Source organism: Centroberyx gerrardi, chromosome 11, assembly GCF_048128805.1.
Source record: "Centroberyx gerrardi isolate f3 chromosome 11, fCenGer3.hap1.cur.20231027, whole genome shotgun sequence".
Lineage (NCBI taxonomy): Eukaryota > Metazoa > Chordata > Actinopteri > Beryciformes > Berycidae > Centroberyx > Centroberyx gerrardi.
This window is the reverse complement of record NC_136007.1, coordinates 10759099-10781533: the sequence shown is the minus strand read 5'-3', so window position 1 is coordinate 10781533 and position 22435 is coordinate 10759099. Positions and strand designations below refer to the sequence as shown.

At 44.0% G+C, this 22435-nt stretch overlaps 1 protein-coding gene across 2 annotated transcripts in view; it reads left to right on the top strand.

Annotated features, from left to right (window-relative positions):
• Positions 1 to 16210: 16210 nt before the first annotated feature.
• cpeb4b (cytoplasmic polyadenylation element binding protein 4b) overlaps positions 16211 to 22435 on the top strand; it is a 36001-nt gene continuing 29776 nt past the window's right edge. For both annotated transcript variants that reach the window (XM_071902774.2, XM_071902773.2), the window contains exons 1-2: positions 16211 to 16621; positions 17474 to 18717. In XM_071902774.2, the coding sequence (XP_071758875.1) occupies positions 17521 to 18717 (1197 nt within the window). In that variant the 5' untranslated portion in view covers positions 16211 to 16621; positions 17474 to 17520. The remainder of the gene's footprint in view (positions 16622 to 17473; positions 18718 to 22435) is intronic.

The window sequence follows — 22435 nt, the reverse complement described above, 5'->3', positions numbered from 1 at the left end:
CAATACCAATGACTCAACAATTACTTCACCAGGCGTTGACATTTGTGGCTCTCAGAACTCAATTTCCGGCCTGTACTCTCTTCCCTCCAGCCCCCCCCCCCCCCCCCCCCCCCCCCCCCCCCCCCACACACACACACACACACACACACACTTGCATTTGCAACTGCTGAATGATGGAGGACGGTGCTACAAGCGAGCGAACAGCATCCCAAGCCTAAAAAGCTAATGACAAAGCAATGCTATTATTACAGTGTTTTGCCCTGTGATAAATGACCTTTTCATTAGATGTTTCTGTGGGATCTCTGCTCTCATTAGCTAGCTTACTCGTCTCTATTGTGAAAATGTGACTTTAGGTCAATTACAGGCTATGATGTTGCTTGGTTGCCGACTGCAACACAGTCTCACAATTTGGTGAAATGAGCACAAACTCTGAGACATAGATAATGTGTTGAGGACACAAATAATGTAAACATGATGCTCTTCTATCATGACTGGATTATGTGACAATAGCACAAATTGAACACGTCATTTTCACCTGTTTGTTACGTGAAAAGGTTAGTTTAGGCAAGTAAACAACGTTGGTTGTTAGAGTTAGGTTTAGGCAACTAAACCAATTTGGTTAAGGTTAGGGTAATGTTTAGGTCATGATTAAAAAGAGAAATATTAAAACTTAAATATTAACACTTCACTCACAGTAGAAAACTCAGGGTTACAGTTGGGAATCAAACCCAGGTTGTCAGAGTTGAAGTTACAAATGTAAACGACCATCCACCACCCAGCTATAACGCTCTTACTTTCCACCTTGCTATTCCTATGTCAGACTACTTACCTGTTTCTAGTTGCCCTTCCTTCACATAATCCTTTTGTGATGGGAAAACATATTTCTCTCACTTTTTGTGCGCAGAGCATGTAACATATCGTGCTCATTTCACAACATTTCAGGAGGACAGGCTCCTGATTGAGGTTGATGAAACTCATAGATTACTTTTTGGCTTTTTTTTAAAGCTGACAGTGGAGATAGACAGGAGTGAGAGAGAGGGGGGTGACATGTGACAAATGCCCCAGGCCAGATTCAAACCCAGGAAGTCGCGGCCTTTTGGTACGCGCCTTAGCCAACTGAGCCACCAGGACGCCCCACTCACCGACTACGTAATGCCCCTTTAAAAGCTCTGCTTTTAACATACTTGTTGAACTGCTTCTATGTTGTTGCATCATCCCCAACAGGAATACTTCATACTGTAGCTAATCCTTTAGTACTAATTTAGCGTAGATGCAAGTTGGAGAGGCTTCAACAATGGCTGCCACCAGATGCCGCTTAAAGCATAGCATGGGTGTAATTTCACTTTCTGCTCACTGCCAACATCTGTCTGCAGTTTAGAAAAGGTCTGGTGATTTTCTCATGCACACATTTTCCATTTCCATCCTTTCCCACTTTACAACACAATCTGAAGCTTCGGTCTCTCCCATTATAATCCAATCGCATCAAAAACAACTTTGAGTGATACACTGCTTGCATGAGAAGCGTCATCCATCCTTTCAAAAAAGTAGCAAAAACCAATGTTGGTGGTGAGTAAAAAGTTAAATTATACATTCATACTATCTTAATGTGATATGCAACACTTCCGCAGGTTAACTCACATGCATAACACACTGTATATTGAATTAGATTTCATTTAGAGCAAAACACCCCAAAATTGAAACACCAAATATACATATTTTCAGAATTTAGACCACAGAAGAATTCACATCTCACACAATCTCTGTGTTTTGTGTGTGTGTGTGTATGTATGTGTGCATCCATGTGTGTGTGTGTGTGTGTGTGTGTGAGGTGGCGGTGGTTTAATGGCTGCCTACAACTTGGCAGAGCTCTGTTTAGACCTTGCCGTGCATCTCAATGACTGCAGGCACACTGCAGAGTGAGTCAAGCGCTAGAATCAACACTGGGAGAGCATTTAGACTCATCGCTGGGTCTGTGACTGAGCTGCTATGGGTGGAGGTGTGTGTGTGTGTGTGTGTGTGTGTGTGTGTTTGGGTGTGTGTGTGTGTGACCTCAGGTGAATGAGAGAAAGCGAGAGAGAGAACGCGAGAGAAAGAGAGAGAGAGATTATTTGACCTATATTTCCAAATCACCTCGAATGACAGATGGAGCTTTAATGTGTCTTATCAGCTGACACACTAACAGCATCAGAAGACATTGGAGTAAGCTTTCTATCTCGACCAGTTTCAGCACACAGACAACAGACAGGTATACAGATAGGTGTAGTGATACTGTGACCTCTGTGTTATTCTGTGCCAGCACTCTCTGCCTGGTGGCCAGTGTGCCCAGTGTCATTGTGGCTAATTACCGGTCTGAATAGATGCCATGATGACTCACACGGCTAATTATAGGCTGAGGTGTGACAATAAGCAGCATGGACAGCACGCACATGTGTGGGTGTGTGTGTGTGTGTGTGTGTGTGTGTACACACGCAGAAAAATAAAGGTGCCAATTGGAACCGGAAATGGTTCTTCGGAGTAATGCCATAAAAGAACCATTTCTTGTTCCACAAAGAACCTCTCAGACCACGGTCCTTTAAAGAACCTTTTCTGCAGTCCTTTGCTGAGACACCTGCATTGTGTTTTTGTTGAAACACCCTTGTATAGGCTCATTTGCAATTGTACAATATATATAGGCTAGTAGACATTTAAGCACCCACCCCCGGACCATGGACGGGTTTGGTTATTTTCCAAATTTATGGCATCACCCACCATCCAGTGACTATTAACAACATCTTTAATATCCCAAAGAACTGTATGAGGAACATGAAGAACCATCCACTAAATGGGAGAGGGGTCACAAGATAATTTTAGAGGAGGAAGAAGAGGCAAGATCATTTTGGGGGAGGGTCGCGAGATGATTTATAGGATAGGAAAAAAGCATATTTTTACAGTAAAAAATTATGTCTATTTTTTCAGATTTTTCTCTAATTTTTCCTTTTTTTCTTGTGAAATACTGAATCGTTTTCAGCCTCTCTGCCTCCTCTGATAATGAATCAAATGAAACAACCTGAAAAGGGAAAATCATTGTTTGGTTTTAGCTTGTTAACCCCCCCAAAAAGGTTGAGAACCACTGTTTTAGTAGACGGTGGTTCTTCGTGTAACCACACGGCCTTCTGAAGAACCAGTTAGACAGTTAGTGCGGTGGGTATGTTCATGCTATGACTGTTACACTGCTAAAGCTCTGCAGAAGCTTTGTGGCTGTGCACAATAATGTATCACCCTTCACGCATCCCCAACTGTGAGCCACCGGGTCACGTTATGTTTCTGCTTGGGTTGCAGATCATGCAGCAGCCGGCCCATACAGTATACCGGTGTTTATCACTCCCAGTGGAAGACCTTTTACAACTTTGTATTAATGGCAACATTTTGCAGAATCCAAGGCAATCATTTTACTCTAAAAAAAAAAAAAAGGTTTAAAGCTGCACTAGGCAAGTCTTTATAGTAAAAATACACCCATCCTACCAGCCTAAGCCGTAGATTTGCCCTATTTGCCCAAATGACATTCTGTCTCCTCAACACTAACAAGTGAGCGCTGCATCCAGAGAAAGCTGAACTCCGACCAATGCTAGATCTATTGCCTCTCTTGTCCCTTTGGTATCCTTTGGTATAAAGTGATGGTATGACTGTGCTGAGGTGTTGATGTCACCTTACATGCTTTCTGGATACTGAAGTTAAAAAAAATAAAAATAAATTACCTCTGCCGGCTATTTGGAACCGCCAATATGTGAATATTATCATTATAGTATCGTCTTACTGGTTAATGCATAGTTTCAAATCTCCACCAATATGTTGTTGCACATACATCCCTTCCTCATTACTTGGAGTCTTTGAAGTTTTGCTATCTTACAGGTTACCTTCATTTTCTACTATGTGTGATTATCCCAATCTCCACCTCTCCAATGATGCTGAATTCAAAGGCAGAATTCCTCCTCTGAGATAATTACTCAATAAAGATTCACAGAATATCACAGCCTCTCTGCCATCTACCAAGCATTATACTATGGCTCTATGTACAGTAGCTCACTGCTTGTACTGAAACAATGTGATAAATGTATTCCAGCTGTGAGTTAGATCAGTGGTTCTCAACGTGGGGTCCGGGGACTACCAGGGGTCCTTGAGAGGACTCAAGGGGGTCCCCAGCAAATTGATGAAGTGTTAAACTTAACCATTATTTCATTTACAAGAAACACCTTTAGAGAATGTAGAAGAATTACTATTTGGACCATAGTTTCACTGTTATCTCATATCTACAATACAGATACTCATGGAATTCTGGACAAAACCATATCTAACAATAAAAATATTCTCAGATTTGGGTCCAAGAGACAAAATCTCATCGTGGTCGTAATGTGTACTAAATCAGGGGTCCTTGATATGAAAAAGGTTGAGAATCACTGAGTTAGACTATCAGTATGTTTCAGAAACTTCTCCAGACATTTCCTAGCCTGATTCTTAACGAATATTGACCAAATCAAGCCACACTGAGAACCTGGGATTTGAACCCATGTCACAAAGGCACAATATGGACCTAATATATAAACTCATGGTCAAAACCAATGATTCAAAGACATGCGAGGTGATGCCCAAGCATGCTAGCCTGGAACCAGCCCCCCCGAAACATGTGCACACACTCGTTTTTTTGAAGTGAAGCAAAATGTAAATTCACTGCAAGCCAAGCAGCAAGCATGATGCAGTTCAATGCGGAATAGAGATGAAGACGAGCCGACTGCTGCATGGTTGTCATCGAGGCGACCATGGTTGACTTGGCAACCGAATCTCTGCGCTGTGGTTGGTATAGAAACAGACTGTGATCATTATTTAGATTTGTGTCAACTTCTGTGTGTCTGTGTGTTTGTGTTTGTGTTTGTGTGTGTGACTGCGAGCGCAATCGTCGCTCACAGAACCATCTTTTCCTGATCAGCGGATTCACCGCACAGAAATTTCAACATCTACAATTTGTACACAGGATAAATAACATTGTTCAGTGCAGCTCAGCGGATAGGACATGACACTTATACTGCTGCGAGTTGTGGGTTTGTTCGCCAATGTGGCCAACAGTACAAAGAATTTATTCACCCATGGTCCTGTAAGTCATATCAGATTAAATCTCTTCAGTGTGAGGCAGTCGGCTGAATCTTATCATCTTTGGGGGCAGAACTGTGGCTGTTGTTTCACAGAAAGCCTGAAGGACAGGCGAGCACGACGGCAACGCAGCTATCCATTTTCCTTTTTGGGCCTCCTCCTCCTCCTCCTCCTCCGCCTCCTCCTCCACCTCTTCCTCCTCCTACTAATCATCTGTGTTTCTCTCTTCTCATCCTCCTCAATACCGTCATCCTCCTCCTCCTGCTCTTCTCTTTCTCTCCCTCGACTCGTCATCCTTGTCCTCCCCTCCTCTCCGGAGTCTTTCTCCTTCTGTTTGAGGTACAGGACATCGGGGGACTCAAGGCCGCAGCAATATGTCCTGATGAAAGTAATTAACCGAAATTTCAGCAATAACAAAAACCACGGGGGCCGAGGTGAGGTGGCGTGTGCAGGATCCGTGCAGGCAATCAGTCAGTGGCCATGAGCACAGAGGAGAAGAGCTGCCATTCAGTCAAAGCTTCGTCAAACTCATACTTGGAAAAATGACTGAGCTCGTGGCTATAGGGCTGTGTGTCTGCGTGTGTGTGTGTGTGTGTGTGTGCGTGTGTGTGTGTTGGGGTGTATGGGGGTGTGTGTGTGTGTGTGGGTATGGGTGGGCTTTTCTGATGTAAGGCAGTAAGTGCGCTGAGGCGGAGGCTGCCTCTGTGTCTGTGAGGTTGTAAATGTTTGATGGGGTTTGATCATACCATCTGTCCACTACAGAGAGAGAGAGAGAGAGAGAGAGAGAGAGAGAGAGAGAGGAGGGAGGGAGAGAGAGACAGAGAGAGAGGGAGAGAGAGAGAGAGAGGGAGAGAGAGAGGGAGGGAGGGAGAGAGAGAGAGAGGGAGAGAGAGAGGCGGATTGTGACTGTGTTGAGACAGACAGATAGGGGGATCACAAGCAATGATAAAAAAAGCATCTTATTCATGTTAGCATGTCATGGTGTTAGCAGCATTGCTCAGGCTTGACCACTCACTGAGTGAGACTGAATGAATGATTAAATGAGATGCACAGATTTCAGAGGAAATGGGCCTCATGATTTAAATTGCAATAAACTGAATTAACTAAAGGGGAGAGACAAGACATATTATAACAATGCACCTTTTGTACTTTCCCTTTGGAGAGAAGCAACAATGGAATATCATTATCATTTGTAACGGGTGTTATCACCTAATTTTCAATCTCACATCCGGCTGGATGTAGCCATTATTATATGATATATACTGTAGCTAGGCAGCTGTTCTGATATATTGGACACAAAGAAACAAATAGTGAAGGAAAAGAGGAAGAAGGAAAAATGTGACCTTCCCCATCTAATATGAAAAGGTTCTTCTGAGGGCTGTATTGCAAATGATCAAAGAATATGCTAAACAGTTCATTATGGATTTTGTGAGGTATTGATTGCTGAATGCAATGACATTTTGTGTGTGTGTGTGTGTGTGTGTGTGTGTGTGTGTGTGAGACAGAGAACACTTTAAATTGAATGTAGGGTGACTCAATGCACATGCTCTCTATGCGTATGATGAACAGATATGCATGTGTGTGGGCACAAAATGCTCTTTTGTTTGCACATGTGCAGAGCGTGCACGACCCTCGACGGCTCCAGGATCACACCCCGGTCACGTTGCTGTGTGTAGCGGGCGACCCCAGAGGCTGGTAACTGGCGAGGCTCCCAGCCAGTGCGATTTTAACAGATTGATCATCTATGTGTTATACTCCAATCAATGGCTCTAACTACCAATGGGCCAGATTGTGAACTATGCAAACTGAGGTCAATAAACACAACAGATCCTGGGGGGGCCCGGGGGGGGAAATCAATCTCTTTACCAAAGGCCCCCGCCTCGTGCTGTCGCTCACTGGAAAGGTCACAAAGTCTTTCTACTTGATAATACACTAACGCAGCTCGTACAGCAATCATCACCTACCCAGACATCGAATGGGATTAATGAAATCCTGTAAACCCTGAACTCTTGTGGATCAATGACCTTCTATTTAGTTCTGAGACCTATGCTTGGATCATATTCTTCTTTAAGCGTTGTACATGCTGCTCGTCATTGGATTAAGCGAAGGTATACGGCCTGAAACTGGATCCGGCTTTCTAAAACACATTGCAGTTAGCCTCTTGCTGTCTAGCCGGAACAGTATACTGTCTCATCATGGGTGATCCACTATACATCCGGCAGGGTTTTCTTAGGGCAGACACACACAATAAGATTTTGATATTGCTCATTTAACCCCAGCACACAATTTCATAAGATCAGTTTGAATACCTCATATTTGCACAACCCAGTCTTAAAATATTGCCTGGGATCACCATTTTGATGCCTATATAAAGTAGTTTAAGAAATCATGAAGCACAACTTTGCCCTAACATGCAGACCAAATGCTTTGGTCGGTCTGATGTGGTGTGCAGGTACCAGTGAAATAAAAACAACAAGTTCTGCCCATTTGGCATTTTGGCAATCAGCAGTCAGACTGCTAAAGTAAAGTGGTGAGATGAGTGGTGGGAAAGTGGTAATCGCTGCCAAAGAAGAATTGGGCCATTACTGAGAGGCTCGAAGGAGTAAGGACTTAAGACAGCAGCCTGAAAAGTGGTTTAATAGTTTAATTTTCCTTCAAGCAGAACCAAGTTTTCTGAGAAAGTTGAGGTAAAAGAGAAAGAGGCTACAGTATATTATGCCTGGGGGAGCTAACCTCGGTTAGCTTTTGTCTGGCGGAGCTTAAGGTCTAAAGGGACCACAGCGAATACAGAAACATCTGGAGGAGTAATTAAGCTAGAACAATCTGGCTTGCAGAGAATAAATCTTTGACAGGAGGGAATCACTTATCCCTTCCCAGGCTTCCAACTCCCACTGATTCTTAATATAGAAAATAGTGCCAAAAACTGATAAAACCTATTCCACTGATTTAGTTTTCTCAGTGGGCCTGCAATAAGCACACTATCTGTAACCCACATTTGAGAATTTTCAACACTGATGTGAGGGTTAGTACTCACATCAGTGTGAGTACTACAAATGTAGCTATAATGAAAAGTTATATTGATATAAGCACTGAAGGAAAAGGTGAGAGGGGATTATATTTCTTCACGTCACAGCGGGCAGGAGAGCTACCGGCTTTCTTGGATAGAAGAAGTCAACTTTTTCACACTGTGATGACGAGGAAGAGTTTTACCCAGTTTTGCTGCTATATTTTCATTTTTTTAATCTTTTACTGGGGTGGGATGAACAGAGGTGGGTGGGATGGTGAGGGGGATCAAAAAACGAAAACAAAAATAGAATTTATTTGAATTTGTGTGTCAACTATTTCATACACAATGCAAAATCAGCAGAGAAGATGGTTGACAGGGTTTTTATTAAACATGCAACCAAATCAATCAGAGCCAGAGACAGCAAGCAAAAACTACCTCCAGGTAACTAGTGAAGTAATTTGTTAATAACTAGCTAGTTGTTAATGTTAAATTCGGCCTCTTGTTCAAATGATTCCCTGTACCAATAAGAGAAAAAGTTGTCGTTTTTAACTTCAAGTGCTGGTGCAAACACATTCACCCCCCCAAGCTATACTGCTACACACGAGACTCGATTTCACGAGGCAAGCAGTTTACCCCTATTCATTTTCTATAAAAAGCAAATGACGGGATAGGTGGCGGTGCAAACTGATGCCAGCGACACAAAAGCTGAAAAAAATTCATATTATGCAAATGAGCATGACAATCACGGCAAGAGGACCAATCACATTTGGGCAAAAAGCTGAAGCGTGTTTGTCTTCCCGGTGTGTAATGTTACTGGAGGTAGCCTAAAATACTATAGCTTAATGTTAGCTTGCTAGCGTAACTATCTCATCACATCCAAATAGCAGTAGCCACTTTGCAAGCTAGCTTGCTGGAGTAAAGCATCAAGATTACGTTTTCCATACTATGTGTGCTGTATGCTTACGGATTAAGAAAGAAGAAGAAAATGATAAAATACAAAATAGGTCTCCATAAACAATGTTGAACAAACTGAGAATTTGCTCAGATGCTTGTCCCTAAAACACACCCAGTGAAACGCCCACAAGTGACGACTTTTCATAGAGCGAAGCGGCACAGAGCGAAGTGGTCGCGGCTGGTCTGCATGTACCGTGAGCTTCACCCTTCAGAGCCGTTTGCCAGGCTTTCCTTCTCAAGCGCAGTTTGAGAAAGTAAGATTTAGAGGATTACAGGACTGCTGGAGGGAGTAACGTGTTGTAAAGACTGGAAACCCCAGGCTGGCTGTCACAGCCGCCACATCATTCAGACGGGCTTTCGCTAAATCTGCTGGCTGACACACACAGACATCACAGTAACCTCGGAGGTACGACTGTGTCGGCTGATAAGACACATTTGGAAACTCCACCTCTAAGTTAATGTGATCTTGAAATACTATAAGCCAAGTCATTTCTTTCTTGTGTCTCTCTCTCTTTCTCTCTCTCTCACACACACAAACCCCAGGAAGACTAGCCTGTCACCTTAATAAACTAACTAAACACAAACACATTCTTTCTCTTCACACTTTCTCTCTTGCTCTCACACACACACATAAATAAACACCAACACCCACACACACACACACACCAGTGACTTTCATACACACAGGGCTTGATGGAAGACTTTCCATTATTGATGAGGCCACATGTTTTGTACCTTTAGCGGGGCGGGGGATGGCTCAGGTCTGCTTGACTCAGCATTCCTCTGTCCAATGCTCTTTCTTTTAGCCACTGTCAGCACTGTGTGTGTGTGTGTGTGTGTGTGTGTGAGTAGATACACAGGAGAGAGAGCAAGAGAAAGACAAACACCAAAAAACAGACAAACCCCCACATAGACAGACCTTACAAGACGACATAAGACACACAGCCCAGAGACAGCAGTCGTAGGTGTATAAATAACGTGTGAGCTGACACCAGGTGGCCATTTTGATCCTTCAGTGCGGCAGTAAAGGAAAAAAACACCCTAACACACTTTAACAATGTTATAAAAACAACTACTGGTGATATACCTTGCATTTCTGGGTCCATTTTGTTGTTTGGTGGTGTGTTTTTTCATTCTCGAGGATAAAAGTCGCCGAATTATTTTTATAGTTTGAGCACAGCTACAATGGAGTTTAAAGTCAAGAAACGGCAATTTTAGAGCATCTTGCTTCCATGATTTGATGTATGTCCTGTTGAAAGAGGATATTGGGGCGGGGCATAATGTGTGGAGGGGAGGGGAGGGATCAATGGGATATCAGTTGGGGAGAGAAAGGCAGTTTTATTTGATGGGAGGAGCAGAGGGGCGGGATTACTCAAAAATCTGTGATGGTATTACGCCTACTGGTACATGATGAGGTAACCATTAAAGATGCACTGTTTTCCAGGAAGTAAAAGTAATGGTATTTTGATATAAAAATACAAGAAAATACAAAATTTGTCACTTTTGGCATTTATTGTTAAATAACAACAGTAAACGTCAGGTTTTGGTGTCAGTCCCTCAGAATCAAAGAGCAAATGCTTCTTTCTAGACTCATTTTGCACCAACAATGTGCAGGGAGAAATCCATCATAGAAGAGGAAGAAGCCTCAATAGACCAGAATGCAATGCAGCCACAACACATGTTGTGTTTTGAGTAAAGGGTGCGAGTCTCACTTTTTCTATCACTATCGCTGACACTAACTAATGCTCTCTCCACCTACACATTATAACCCACAGCTGAATGCAACAAGTTCACACCAGTTCTCTGGGGATTGTCGAAAGGCATTCTGGGAAATGTAGGAAATCACAAACTGAAGCAGAAGTAGATGAGGCAGGTTGAGGGAAAGTGGCACTTGATCACAAAATAATGAATTGGAATGAATGAATTGAACATCACAGATTGATGATACATAAGGTTGGATGTTTCCTTCAAGATGGCCGCTGCATCTCACCACTGCTGTCCTGCTCTTTCCCAACCCGGTCTGTCCTGTCTGGACCTGTCAACCAGCCAAACGCATCAGCATGGAGAAGAGCCCAGAAGGTAAATGAAACTAGTTTGAAACCTGCTGTAGTGGTACAGCTTCTCAGTTGATTTCACACACACATAAACACACATTCACACACACACAGACACACAACCCTTGGGCAAATCAATACTTTTTTTTCAGAATGTTTTTCTTTTCATTTTATGAAAAAGGACAGTGCAATTAGACAATAATAAGCAGAATCAGAATCCCCTTTATTTGTCATTAACAGTGAATGAACAAGCGAATTTGGCTTGACTCGATTGGAGGCGACACATGACAGCAACACATTTTGCAAACTGTCACACAGTCCAAGATAGACAAACATAATTATACTGATACTATAATGTAGATCCTTAACCCAGTTTCCCCACAGGGATCAGTTAAGCTAAACCAATGGCAGTAGGAGTTGGTAAAATCTTTCAGTAAGGGCTTTCACACAATTCTTTGTTAAACTTTCTGGTTGTAATTTGTGCACAGCTCAAATCTGGTTAATATTATCACCACTACCACCATACTTCGGGGCAAAAATGGGTAATCCATGAGCGCTGATCTAGCTTTCTATGCCAAATATGCTAATTATGCAAATTTTGCTAATTTTCTCCCTGAACTTGGTGTCTCTCCAAATAAAATTGCTTCTGTTTCTAAATGTTTGATCACATTTTTAAGAGAATTAGAGAGTTGGACGTTTTTATATAATTTGTAATATCCCATCATCCTTTATATTAGACATTACACCATGATCAAATAGAATTTTAGACTCAAATGAGACAAAAAAAAACCCATAGATTTTCCAGTTTCACCTAGTTTCCATTGTTACAGTGCAAAATCATGCATTTTGTAATATGTGGTTACGCCCATACCCACATATTTGCACAATCTAGGAAACACACACACACACACACACACACACAAACGCGCACACGTCACAGACCCCCAGCTGCTGCTCTGTTGTAATTTATTATACCCCCTGTACCCAGAGGAGTCATGAAATCAGCCTGGCCTTTGTGACACACTCACACACACACACACACACACACACAGTCCATGTGTGTCTCCTTCAAACACTCATCTCACCCCGCTGCCCGGCAGAGACCTCTTTGGCTTAATTAGTACAGAGTCCCCAGGGAGAGCACACCAGGACAAAATACACACACTGGATGGATGAAGGATGTGAAAGGTCTTGGGTTGTTAGCAAAAAAAGACTGAGGAGTGGAGCGGTGCCTCACTGTAAAGAACAGCAGTAAACGAATGGTTTGTGTTTTAAATGACATTATGAATGATTGTGAATGTTACTGGAAGAACCCAACGCTGACCAGGAGCACATTCAGAGGAATCGACTCTGATTATAGTAGCAGTATTGATAAGCTAATTCAGAGTCTGTCATCTGTCAAGTCTGCTTCTGTGACTTCCAACATGCGATGCAAAGCTGTGTGTATGTGAAGATTACAAACAATTATAGAACAGTGGGCAACTTAAGTCCTTATTTGAGAAATTTAGGACACTTTCACAGACTGAATCATCTATCTTTTAGTGATATTCACTAATAAACTTAAGGCAATTTTCACCACGATTTCCTATAGCGTTTTCAATACAGACTTTTCAATTAGAATCCTTTATTTGTAAACATCCAAAACAACTTTATCCATTTCGCATTGTTCCCTGATCCTTGTTTCTCTTAGCTCTCTTATCCTTTCCAGTGTCTCCTTCCCCCTCTCTCAAGTCCTCCTCTCTTGTATTTGCAATTACCCCCCCCCCCCCCCCCCCCCCCACACACACACACACACTCCACCTCATACCCCCCTCAGCTGAAGGACAGAGGACCTTGTTGTGTCCCAAGCCGCCCAGGAGCATGTCCACACCGTTTTGTTAGCAACGTGTACACTCTCTGAATATTTCATAGGGCAGGAACACAGCTCTATACAACACGGCCTCATGCTGCTTTGTTGCGTCCGACTTGTCTTTCTACGTGTCTCTTCTTTTTTCTTTCTCTCTCTCAGACAACAAACATGTACACAAATACACAAATAAAGTTGTTGTCTGGTGAAAACCTCATATCTCCCAAATGCCAACTTTTCAGGATCTAAGGAAAACAGCCTTCCTTTCAGATTGACCACTATGCATTTTTGAGTTTATCCAATCGGATGAAAGAGTTTCATGAGCTTGGGGGGGGGGGGGGGGTCGTAGAATTTCCTCAACACATAGAAAACCATATAATCCTTCAGTTGAAGTTAAAACATGAAAATCTCCCCCAAAATTGGAGTTATGAGGTTTTCACACAACAACAGCAATATGCACATGAGCATGCGTCGCACAAAGCCTCTTCTGTGCACACAGATGCACACTCACACACACACACACACACTCTGAGAGGAATTGCACCATAATTATGCCTAAGGTAAAGGCGATTAATTTTTTAATGGATTCAATGTTTTATTCATAGCACCTATCCAGTCTTGGAGAGATATATGGAAGCGTACACACAAAACCATCGCCAGGGACAGAACACATGCTAAAACCGGCTATTAGCTGCCTCACACAGAAGGCAAAATAGCTGGAAACACAGCAACCTTGTATAGTGAAGCTGCATCCATTCTATATGCAGAAATATAGATTCTATAAATAATTTCATAAATATGTATGCCATTTCCCCTTGTGCTTTGTGTGTTTGTTTTTGGGTTGCTTTGGAGATGGGAAATTAGAGTGTGTGTGTGTGTGTGTTCATCTGTGTGTGTGACAGAGAGCGAGAGACAGATAGAGGGAGAGAGAGAGAGTGAGAGAGAGAGAGAGAGGAGAGGGTGTTGTCTCTCGAGTGGGGCCAGTAAGACCGGTTATTCTGTCCTAGAAATCCATTTACCAAGTACTCTGCCTCATCACCCACCCCACTGTGAGAGGGATACTCTGCCATATGTAAAGATACGGTTGGAGACACGATTGAAGCTCTAAGTGTACTATCAAAACCCTCCTTCTGATTCTCACCCCCGGTGTATGATTAAGCTTCCCTGCGAGCGTTTTTGTTTGCGAAACAGAAGAGAGAAAATGAGAAAATGAGGGGAGGAGGACAGAAGTGATGGAGGTCACAGCCAGGATTGACAATATGTAATCACAGTAGATAATCTCACTATATGTTCAAGTGTTGTTGTACTGTATGTGTGCTATACTGTGTTGTTGGATCTATGAGACTGATTAAAAAAGCAAAGCAGGGAGAAGGATTATTTTTTTAGAAGATAACTGCCACATTATTATATCATTATCATTACACAATGAAAAGATTAATAGGATTATCCCAGAAAAGATAATGATTGGACAGAGTACTTTGCACTCTAAATTCAGAGAATTTCATATTATCTGTCAAAGAACATCTAAATATTCCCTGTGATACGTTTGAAGGGACACGACACATAAAAATGACACAATGAGAGGTTTATTGGTTTATCTTGAAATGGTAGAACGCCGCTCCATTCTAAAATGTAATCCATCTCCCCAAAAAAACCACAATGGGATTCCCATTGTGGTGGACAAGTATAGCTGGAGTGGCACCAGTGGGAGATGATCACACTCCACACACAGACGCACACGCACTCACACACACACACACACACACACACACACACACACACACACACACACACACACACACACTCACACATTTGAATTCCATTCAGCCACAGCTGTTATCAGTGTTGTGGTTCAGGGGACGGTCTGCCTCATTAAAGAGCAAAATTAACGTGAAAAGCTACAGAGATAAAACTGTTTGAAATGTGTCTCCTCTTCTATACTAAGGGTTGGGAAGCTTATTTAAAAAAAAATATATATATATATATTTTTTTATATATATATATATATTTTTTTTTTTACAAATTGGTGAATGCCTGCATAAAATTGTAACCGGACTAAAATACTCTTTTGAGGCTATACTTTACCTACAAAAACCAGAGCATATGCGGTTATTTGCACAATTGATTCCAATTTGCCGGCTGTAATGTGAATAGTGTTACTATCAGACATCTGCAATGTGATTTTTTTTTCCTCCCTTTAAATCGGATTACTTTAAACTTGTCACTCCCTAACCCTGCCAATACCTGCCATCCCACATCCGCCTCCCTTTGCCTGCTCATCCTTCCTACACACATTTAATCATAAGGCAAAACACTACAGATCCCCTAATTTATCACTCTCTCCCAGCTGGACTCAAACTGACAGATTTATTAGATAGCCATTTGTGGCTGCGTGTAACGCTGCCAATGGAGGGCCGGTGAGACTGACAGACTCCGAGCTGTTTGATGACCTCGAGGTGATAATGACCATACAGGAGAGAAGGACAGGGAGAAGGACAGAGAGGCAGAGATAAAGAGAGGTGGGGAAATCATGTGGGTGTGTGTGTGATGCAGGAGAGAGAGGGTTGGATGGCTGAAAATCTGGCAGAATAGAGAATAATATAGGCTATGTAGTGTCTCGGTGGGCTATTCTTGCCCATTCTGCATTATAGAAAAGGGGAGAGTCTCACATTTTTGCTTGATGATCTGAATAGAATAGAATAGAATAGAATAGGATACATTTCTGATGGCAGTGATAAATAATGGGGATGTGAAGAAGAATGTGAGCATTTAAATTGCAACTGGGTTATGGAGAAAGTGATACCAGCTTCGACAAAGCAAACAGAGCAGCTACTAATATGATATTATAACTTCCTCATTCATACATTTACAGTAGAGGAACACGAGCTCAAAAGCTGGACCAAAAGGATGCTCTTCTACCCTTCGGAGGGGGGTTGGGCATCCCAATTTTCTCACGACTTGATACCAGCTGGATCGTGAAAAGACACGACCGTACTGGGCGGAGATTTTTTTTTTTTTTTTTTGGTGTCATTTTCGACCTCAGTGGGTGGTAACATATTGGTGCACGACCGCTATATGTGGAAGAAATGGGCGAGGCTGGGGCCCGGACAACCAATCACATGTCGAGGTGTGGCTGGTGGAGGGCGTGGCCATCGGAGGGGGGCGGTGCTAGAACCGGAAGTGTGTCGCGGCTGATCTCTCGCTGTCATTCGGCCGCGGTCGGTTCCAGGAGAGAGGGGCAGCCAAGAAGCACAGGACTCGGCTGGCTCTGTAGGAGAGAGAGAGAGAGTTAGCGACAAAAAAAATATTGAAATCGTATAAACAATGAAACCGATCTAATAGGGCTTGTTAAAGAACTGCGGCCGAATAAATTTCATACGTTGCCACGTTAGCAAATCTCTTTTATGATAGAATCCAGATTAGAGGCAGGAGAGAGAGAGCTGTGTCATTGAGCAAGCAGGACACGTCAGGAGAAGGGAGAAAAAAAGCTGACCGACTGTACTGTACGAGTCAGCTATCAAATCGCCTCTCATAAGCTTTGCTTGCTGTACACTTTCGTCAAGGACATCACATTTGCTCTCAACCCAAGGGAAGGATCTCAACCGAGCCGTCACCGGGATCGAAGGTGGTAACCAAAAGGTGAAAAGAGATTTTATTCGCTATCCATTCTGTCCAGCTAGCATTCGTGCTAACGTTAACTAGCTAGCTAGCTAGCGTTAGCTAACGACGTTAATGTTAGCTGTCCAGCTAACCCGTCTGGTGTATTTAAACTGCTCGACTTTCGATTGTCACCGCATATTTAAAGCTGTAATACTGAACAATAATGTGTGATTCTATTGGTAATATTTCGATCAAAGTAAGAAGAGATTACATCGAATATGTCTTACATCTATGATGTATTTTAAGGTTATCTCCAGATAGATTTTTGACAGCTGTCAAACAAGGTCGAGTGATTTTCTCCTGTTTTTGAACGTTGGGTCCGTGACTTGTTGTTATTCTGTATTTTTGCTGATTTGTATGTATTGTAATGTATCCGGTAAGGTTACACTGCGGTTGATAAATTGTCTGTCAACTGGTTTGCGCTAGGAAGCTGTCTCCAATGGAGGATGTGTCGGCTCGACACAGCAGTGCTTACTAGCCAGGTCGGTGGCTATCAGCAGCTCAGCTCTAGACTTACAAGTTGGCAACGTCACGGTGTTATAATTAGCCAAAGATGTAACTGCTTGGCTTTTTTTCAGCTGTCCATTGTAAGAATGCTAGATTGTTCAGTGCAAGAATGAGCTTATTCATTTGACGATGTAGTGTCATTATCATATGTCCAGGAATTCATCGAGGGAGTAAAACAGACCCAACAAAAAAGATCTTGTATGTCACAAGAAAAATGACAATGTCCATTTCCTAGTTGTCAGCCAAATCTCTTAATCTAAAATGGCATGAGAGGGACAGATTGCTAACTCAGTGCATGCCATCCTGTGTGTTCTCTCTCAATAGGACCAAACGATCACGGGATAGCATTTGTGTGTGGGGGGAGAAAACAAATGGGGGATTACGGGTTTGGAGTCCTAGTTCAAAACAACACTGGCAACAAGTCTGCATTCCCGGTCCGAATCCACCCGCATCTGCAGCCCCCACACCACCACCAGAATGTGTCGCAGAGCCCTGCTGCTTTCATAAACAGCACCACAGCTGCAGGGAATGGCACCACGGGAGGCTCTCCCTGGCTTTTTCCTGCCTCTGCCACCCACAACAGCGTGCAAGACGAAATCCTGGGGGGCCCAGAGAAGCCCAAAGCACAGCAGCAACAGGAAATGCAAGAAACGCAAGAAAAGCAGCAGCAGCAGTTGTCCCCTGGGAGTCACCAGGAGAGTGGAAGTGGCGGAGGGATCATTTCAGAACTAGAGAAGGCCCGGTCAGAGGAAGGCAAGACAGACAACGGCACGTCTGAAGGAAGTAACGGAAAGGAGAAGCAGCTGCGTCTCGAGTCTCCGGTCCTAACGGGCTTCGATTACCAGGAGACGTCCGGTCTTGGGGGAACCGGCCCGGTCCAGTCCAGTACAACCTCGTCGTCCCTCACCGGCTTCAACAACTGGTCGGCCGCCATCCCGCCGGCGCCATCCACCATCATCAACGAGGACGTCAGTTTCTTCAACCCGGCCTCCGCCAACAACGGGCCCCTGCTGTTCCAGAACTTCTCGCACCACGTCAGCCCGGGGTTCGGCGGGAACTTCTCCCCCCAGATCGGACCTGCGGCGGCGGCCTTGTCCCAGCACCACCCCCCTCCCCCACCGCACCCCCACTTCCAACACCCCCACAACCAGCACCAGCAGCACCGGCGCTCCCCGGCCTCCCCCCACCCTCCGCCCCCCTTCCCGCACAGGAACGCGGCCTTCAGCCAGTTGCCGCATCTGTCCAACAGCCTGAACAAGCCCCCGTCCCCCTGGGGTCCGGCCAGCTACCAGAGCCCCTCTCCCTCCCCCGGCTCCTCCACCTCCTGGAGTCCCGGAGGAGGCTACGGCAGCGGCGGCGGCGGCTGGGGCGGGTCTCAGGGCAGAGAGTATCGTCGGGGGCTGAACGGCGGGATGACCCCCATCAACTCTATCTCTCCGCTGAAGAAGACCTTCCCTAACAACCACGTGGCATCCCAGAAGTACCCTCGAAACAGTCCCGCCGGCTTCAACCCCAAGTCCTGGATGGATGACGGAGTGGGCCGCAGCGATAACATCTTCCCCTTCCAGGTCAGCCTGCACTTGATAGTCTGATTGTATCAGTTTGTAATAATTTAAGTCAGCAATTCCTTTTATTGATTGTCACTGATAAATTCATTAGCATTGATGTCATTTGATATCTCGCGTATCAGTTAGCTTGTGTGTGCATTTGTGTATCTGATCGTATATGCACAGTGCACGTTTTTTTGTGCTTGTGTATATGAGCATGTGTGTGCGCAGTGTGTGTTCGTGCTTTTGTGTGTGAGTAATTTTCAGCACTGCCTGAATGATAAAACAGAAACGTACCATACAACACTTCATATTAGCTGCTAATTTTATTACAGTATGTGGTGTGGCTGCTATTTTTGGGCCTGGGGGGAGGGCATGGATTTACATGATGCATTTGTCACCGTGTTAGCTCAGACATCAGTCGTTCGGCTCTGTACTTCCATGGCTGTGGGTCCCTGATGATGACTAATGTGGCTCTGTCACTGCAGTGGTGTGTGCCACGTATACGAGGCGGGGGGGGTGGGGGGGGGCGCCGTTGGGGAGGGAGCGAAAAAGATGGGGAGAGGAAAATGGAAATGGGAGAGGGAGGTTAGAAATGGGGAAGGTGAGAGCGAGGAGAGGGAAGGGAGGTATGGAGAAAAGAGAATGGCAGAGATTGAGATGTAGAGAGAAATCTAGATACGCCAGTGGCAAGACAAGACATCATCATCTGATTTCCCATTCAGAAACAAAAAAATGTCAGAAAGTAGATTGATGGAGCTTGATTCCTATTTGTCTTTACTCCTGCCAGATCTCAGGGTATCAATCTGTTCTGCTTTGTGAAATGTAGCCTAATGATTTTCAGGATTAGCGCATTATTAATAACCCAGGACATGGCCCCCATAGCCTAGCAACCCGTCTTCAAAATGCCAGCTCATTTATAATGTGATTTTGATAGCTGGGTCCACACACAATGAAGATGGCTTGAATAACAGTATTATCACATGTAGGAAACGGCAGATTGGATTGATGGAGAGAGGGGATGGAAATGAATTCATTTTATTGATCCAACTCGGGATTGATTGGGTCGTCGTCGTAAGAAGACGGGAGTGGAGGGACGAGGGCAAGGCCGAGCCTGTTGGTGATGTGATAGGGGTTGCTGTAGGCCCAGCTAGGCCCGGCCGCTGATGAAGCCTGATGAAAGGCTTCTTTAAGTATGCATCCTTTACTTTCTTGCCTCTGGAAAATGTTTCTTCATCTACACTGATGACAGGCCGTATGCTCTGTCAAATTTAGGTCAGGTAGTCGGTTAATACTAGTCCCTAATGTCATCTCAGATGCACTAGATAGTGCTAAATTGTCTGAGTGATTGCTTGCCTTTGTTGTTTCAGCTGTTTGTCAATAGCCTAACAACATTACTAATCGGCCTTGGAGACCACCAGTGAGGGACAATGTGGTTTTCTGGAGGAAGTCAATGGCATCATATGTCACTTTCATTCAGTTTTACCTGACAATTTCTTCTTCAATGAACTAAATTCCCCAAACAAGCAAATGAACTCAATTTATCATTCACCTTTCTAGGTATTTCCTTATTTCCCCTGTTAATGACTCATTGTGCACCGCAGGCCAAACACTACTATCGCACTGACATGTCTTGACATGTCATGGGTATTGTTGCTTGAGTAATCCTAGGGAGGGTAACCCCTAAGCAGCTATTTATCATTGGCTAACAGGTTAAATGGTGGAGAGTAAAATTAACTCAATTTATAAAGTTCAATGCAATTTCAAAACGTATCAAGCAAAAAGAAGTGGTTCTAGATAACAAGGCTTGTAACAAGGATCGGTGCCATCTCCTTGTGTACCAAGCTCAGTTAGTAGCTGCTCTTTATCCGAAATTGTGAATCTGCATCCATTTTGAGCATTGGAGTCGAGAGTCACTTCTGTTATACTCCCATGGCAGATTTAAGCTAAAGCCAGCATTACTCTAGCTGCAGTCTGGTGCCCTTGCTTGTGTTAGAATCAGATCAGCTAAAGTAGCATTGTCCCTCTGCCCTCTAGATACTGCAAGGGCAGAGGGAGGGTGGGTGTAGAATAGCCTTACTCTGTGTGTGTGTGTGTGTGTGTGTGTGTGAGAGAGAGAGAGAGAGAGAGAGAGGGAGAGAGAGAAAGAGACTGATTATGCAACTATAACCCCATTTACAAAGAACAAGAGTAACGGGGATTGATAATTTATGTCTAGAGAAGAAAAAAAAGAAAGAATGAAGATGTACGCTGACACTTAGCCTATTAACCATCGGATGTGTGATTGGATTCTCAGTGGAAGTCGTGTTATTTTGGTGTTTGGAAATATATCATATTGCAGTGGTGGAGCTGTTGCTGTAGAAACCACTGTTGAATTATTACTCAAGCAGCCAAGTGTAGTGTAGTTTTATAGTGGTCAGAGGCTTCCTCTGTTTTGTGTAATCTTGATGTTATCTTTGTCAAGGTTGTGTTAGGCCCAAGCTATAGATATACAGTGTTCTTGTTTGTATTTACTATTGCTGTAGGACCAATTGGCTTAGGCCATCTCACTCCCATTTTATTTGCCCCTGACCAAGAATTGCTCTAGCCAACCACAGGCAGTAGACCTATAGCTTCCATTCTGTGGTTTCAAAACTGTCCTCAATCCAGTCTATCCCAATACTTGCGCTGAAGATTGATGACACATGTTGCCTTACACAAGGCACCCTAAAGTTTGGTAATGGAAATACTGTAGTTCCTTTAACTGTGGGATAAATGGACCCCATCAGGAACTGTTGTCACACTGTGTTCCACTATTAGCCTGGTCCAACTGCCTCACATAGTTTCCATTCTAGCACCGACACGACAGTTGAAGGATTAGTAGCTTTTGTTTCAGGATTCCCATTGTTCTGCCTATTTACAATCAAAGATTATCATAGACTGTATTCCCCTGTGCACTTTTTGATAAGCCATGATAGTAACACACTAAATAGGAGAGGGAGACAAAGGAGACAGTCATCTCTCAAAAAGTAGCCTAGACATTTGTAACACTTGCACCCCACCACACACTCAGCCCAGGGGGCAACAAATGAGACGTGCGTGTTAGTCAGTTGATAGGAAAAGACATAAAAACATGAATAAGCCACTTGTCAGGTGAGTTGCAATAGCTAGCTGTTAAAACAAAGACCTCCCCCCCCTCCCCCCCTCCCCTGCCACGCTCCTGCATGGAGTTGGGCATCATCTTGTTACAGCCTGGGGCAGAGGCTGTCAGCTGATCTATGTGTGTGAACGTACTGTATGAGCAAATGTTTAGATGCAATTTGAGAGAGCGTGACCATATGCCATTTGGTGGACATTTTATCCAAAGCGCCTTACAGCACCATGAGTGCGTACACAGAGAGGGAGAAAATGTGCCAGTGCCATGGCTGTTGGTCCAGCAGGCAGGGCCGCTGCTGTATTAGAGCAGCTTTAGTATTTGGGTTGGGCTGCAGGCCAGGCGCACTGCTGCTAGCCGCTAACACACCGGTCAGCTAGTAACTAGCTTTAGAGCAACAGACTTTCCAATTGCCAGAATGGCAGTCTTTCCTTCCTTCTTTCCTTCCTTCCCTCCTTCCCTCCTTTCCTCCTTTCTCCCTCCTCACCTGTGACATTCAAGGTCAGAGGCCTGCTGTTGTGTCAGGTGTCCTGGGCTGAATTGGACTGGTGGATTTGGCCAAAGACCAGGGTGAGACCCGCGGGGCCTTAAGGCCTTCTGGTGGTT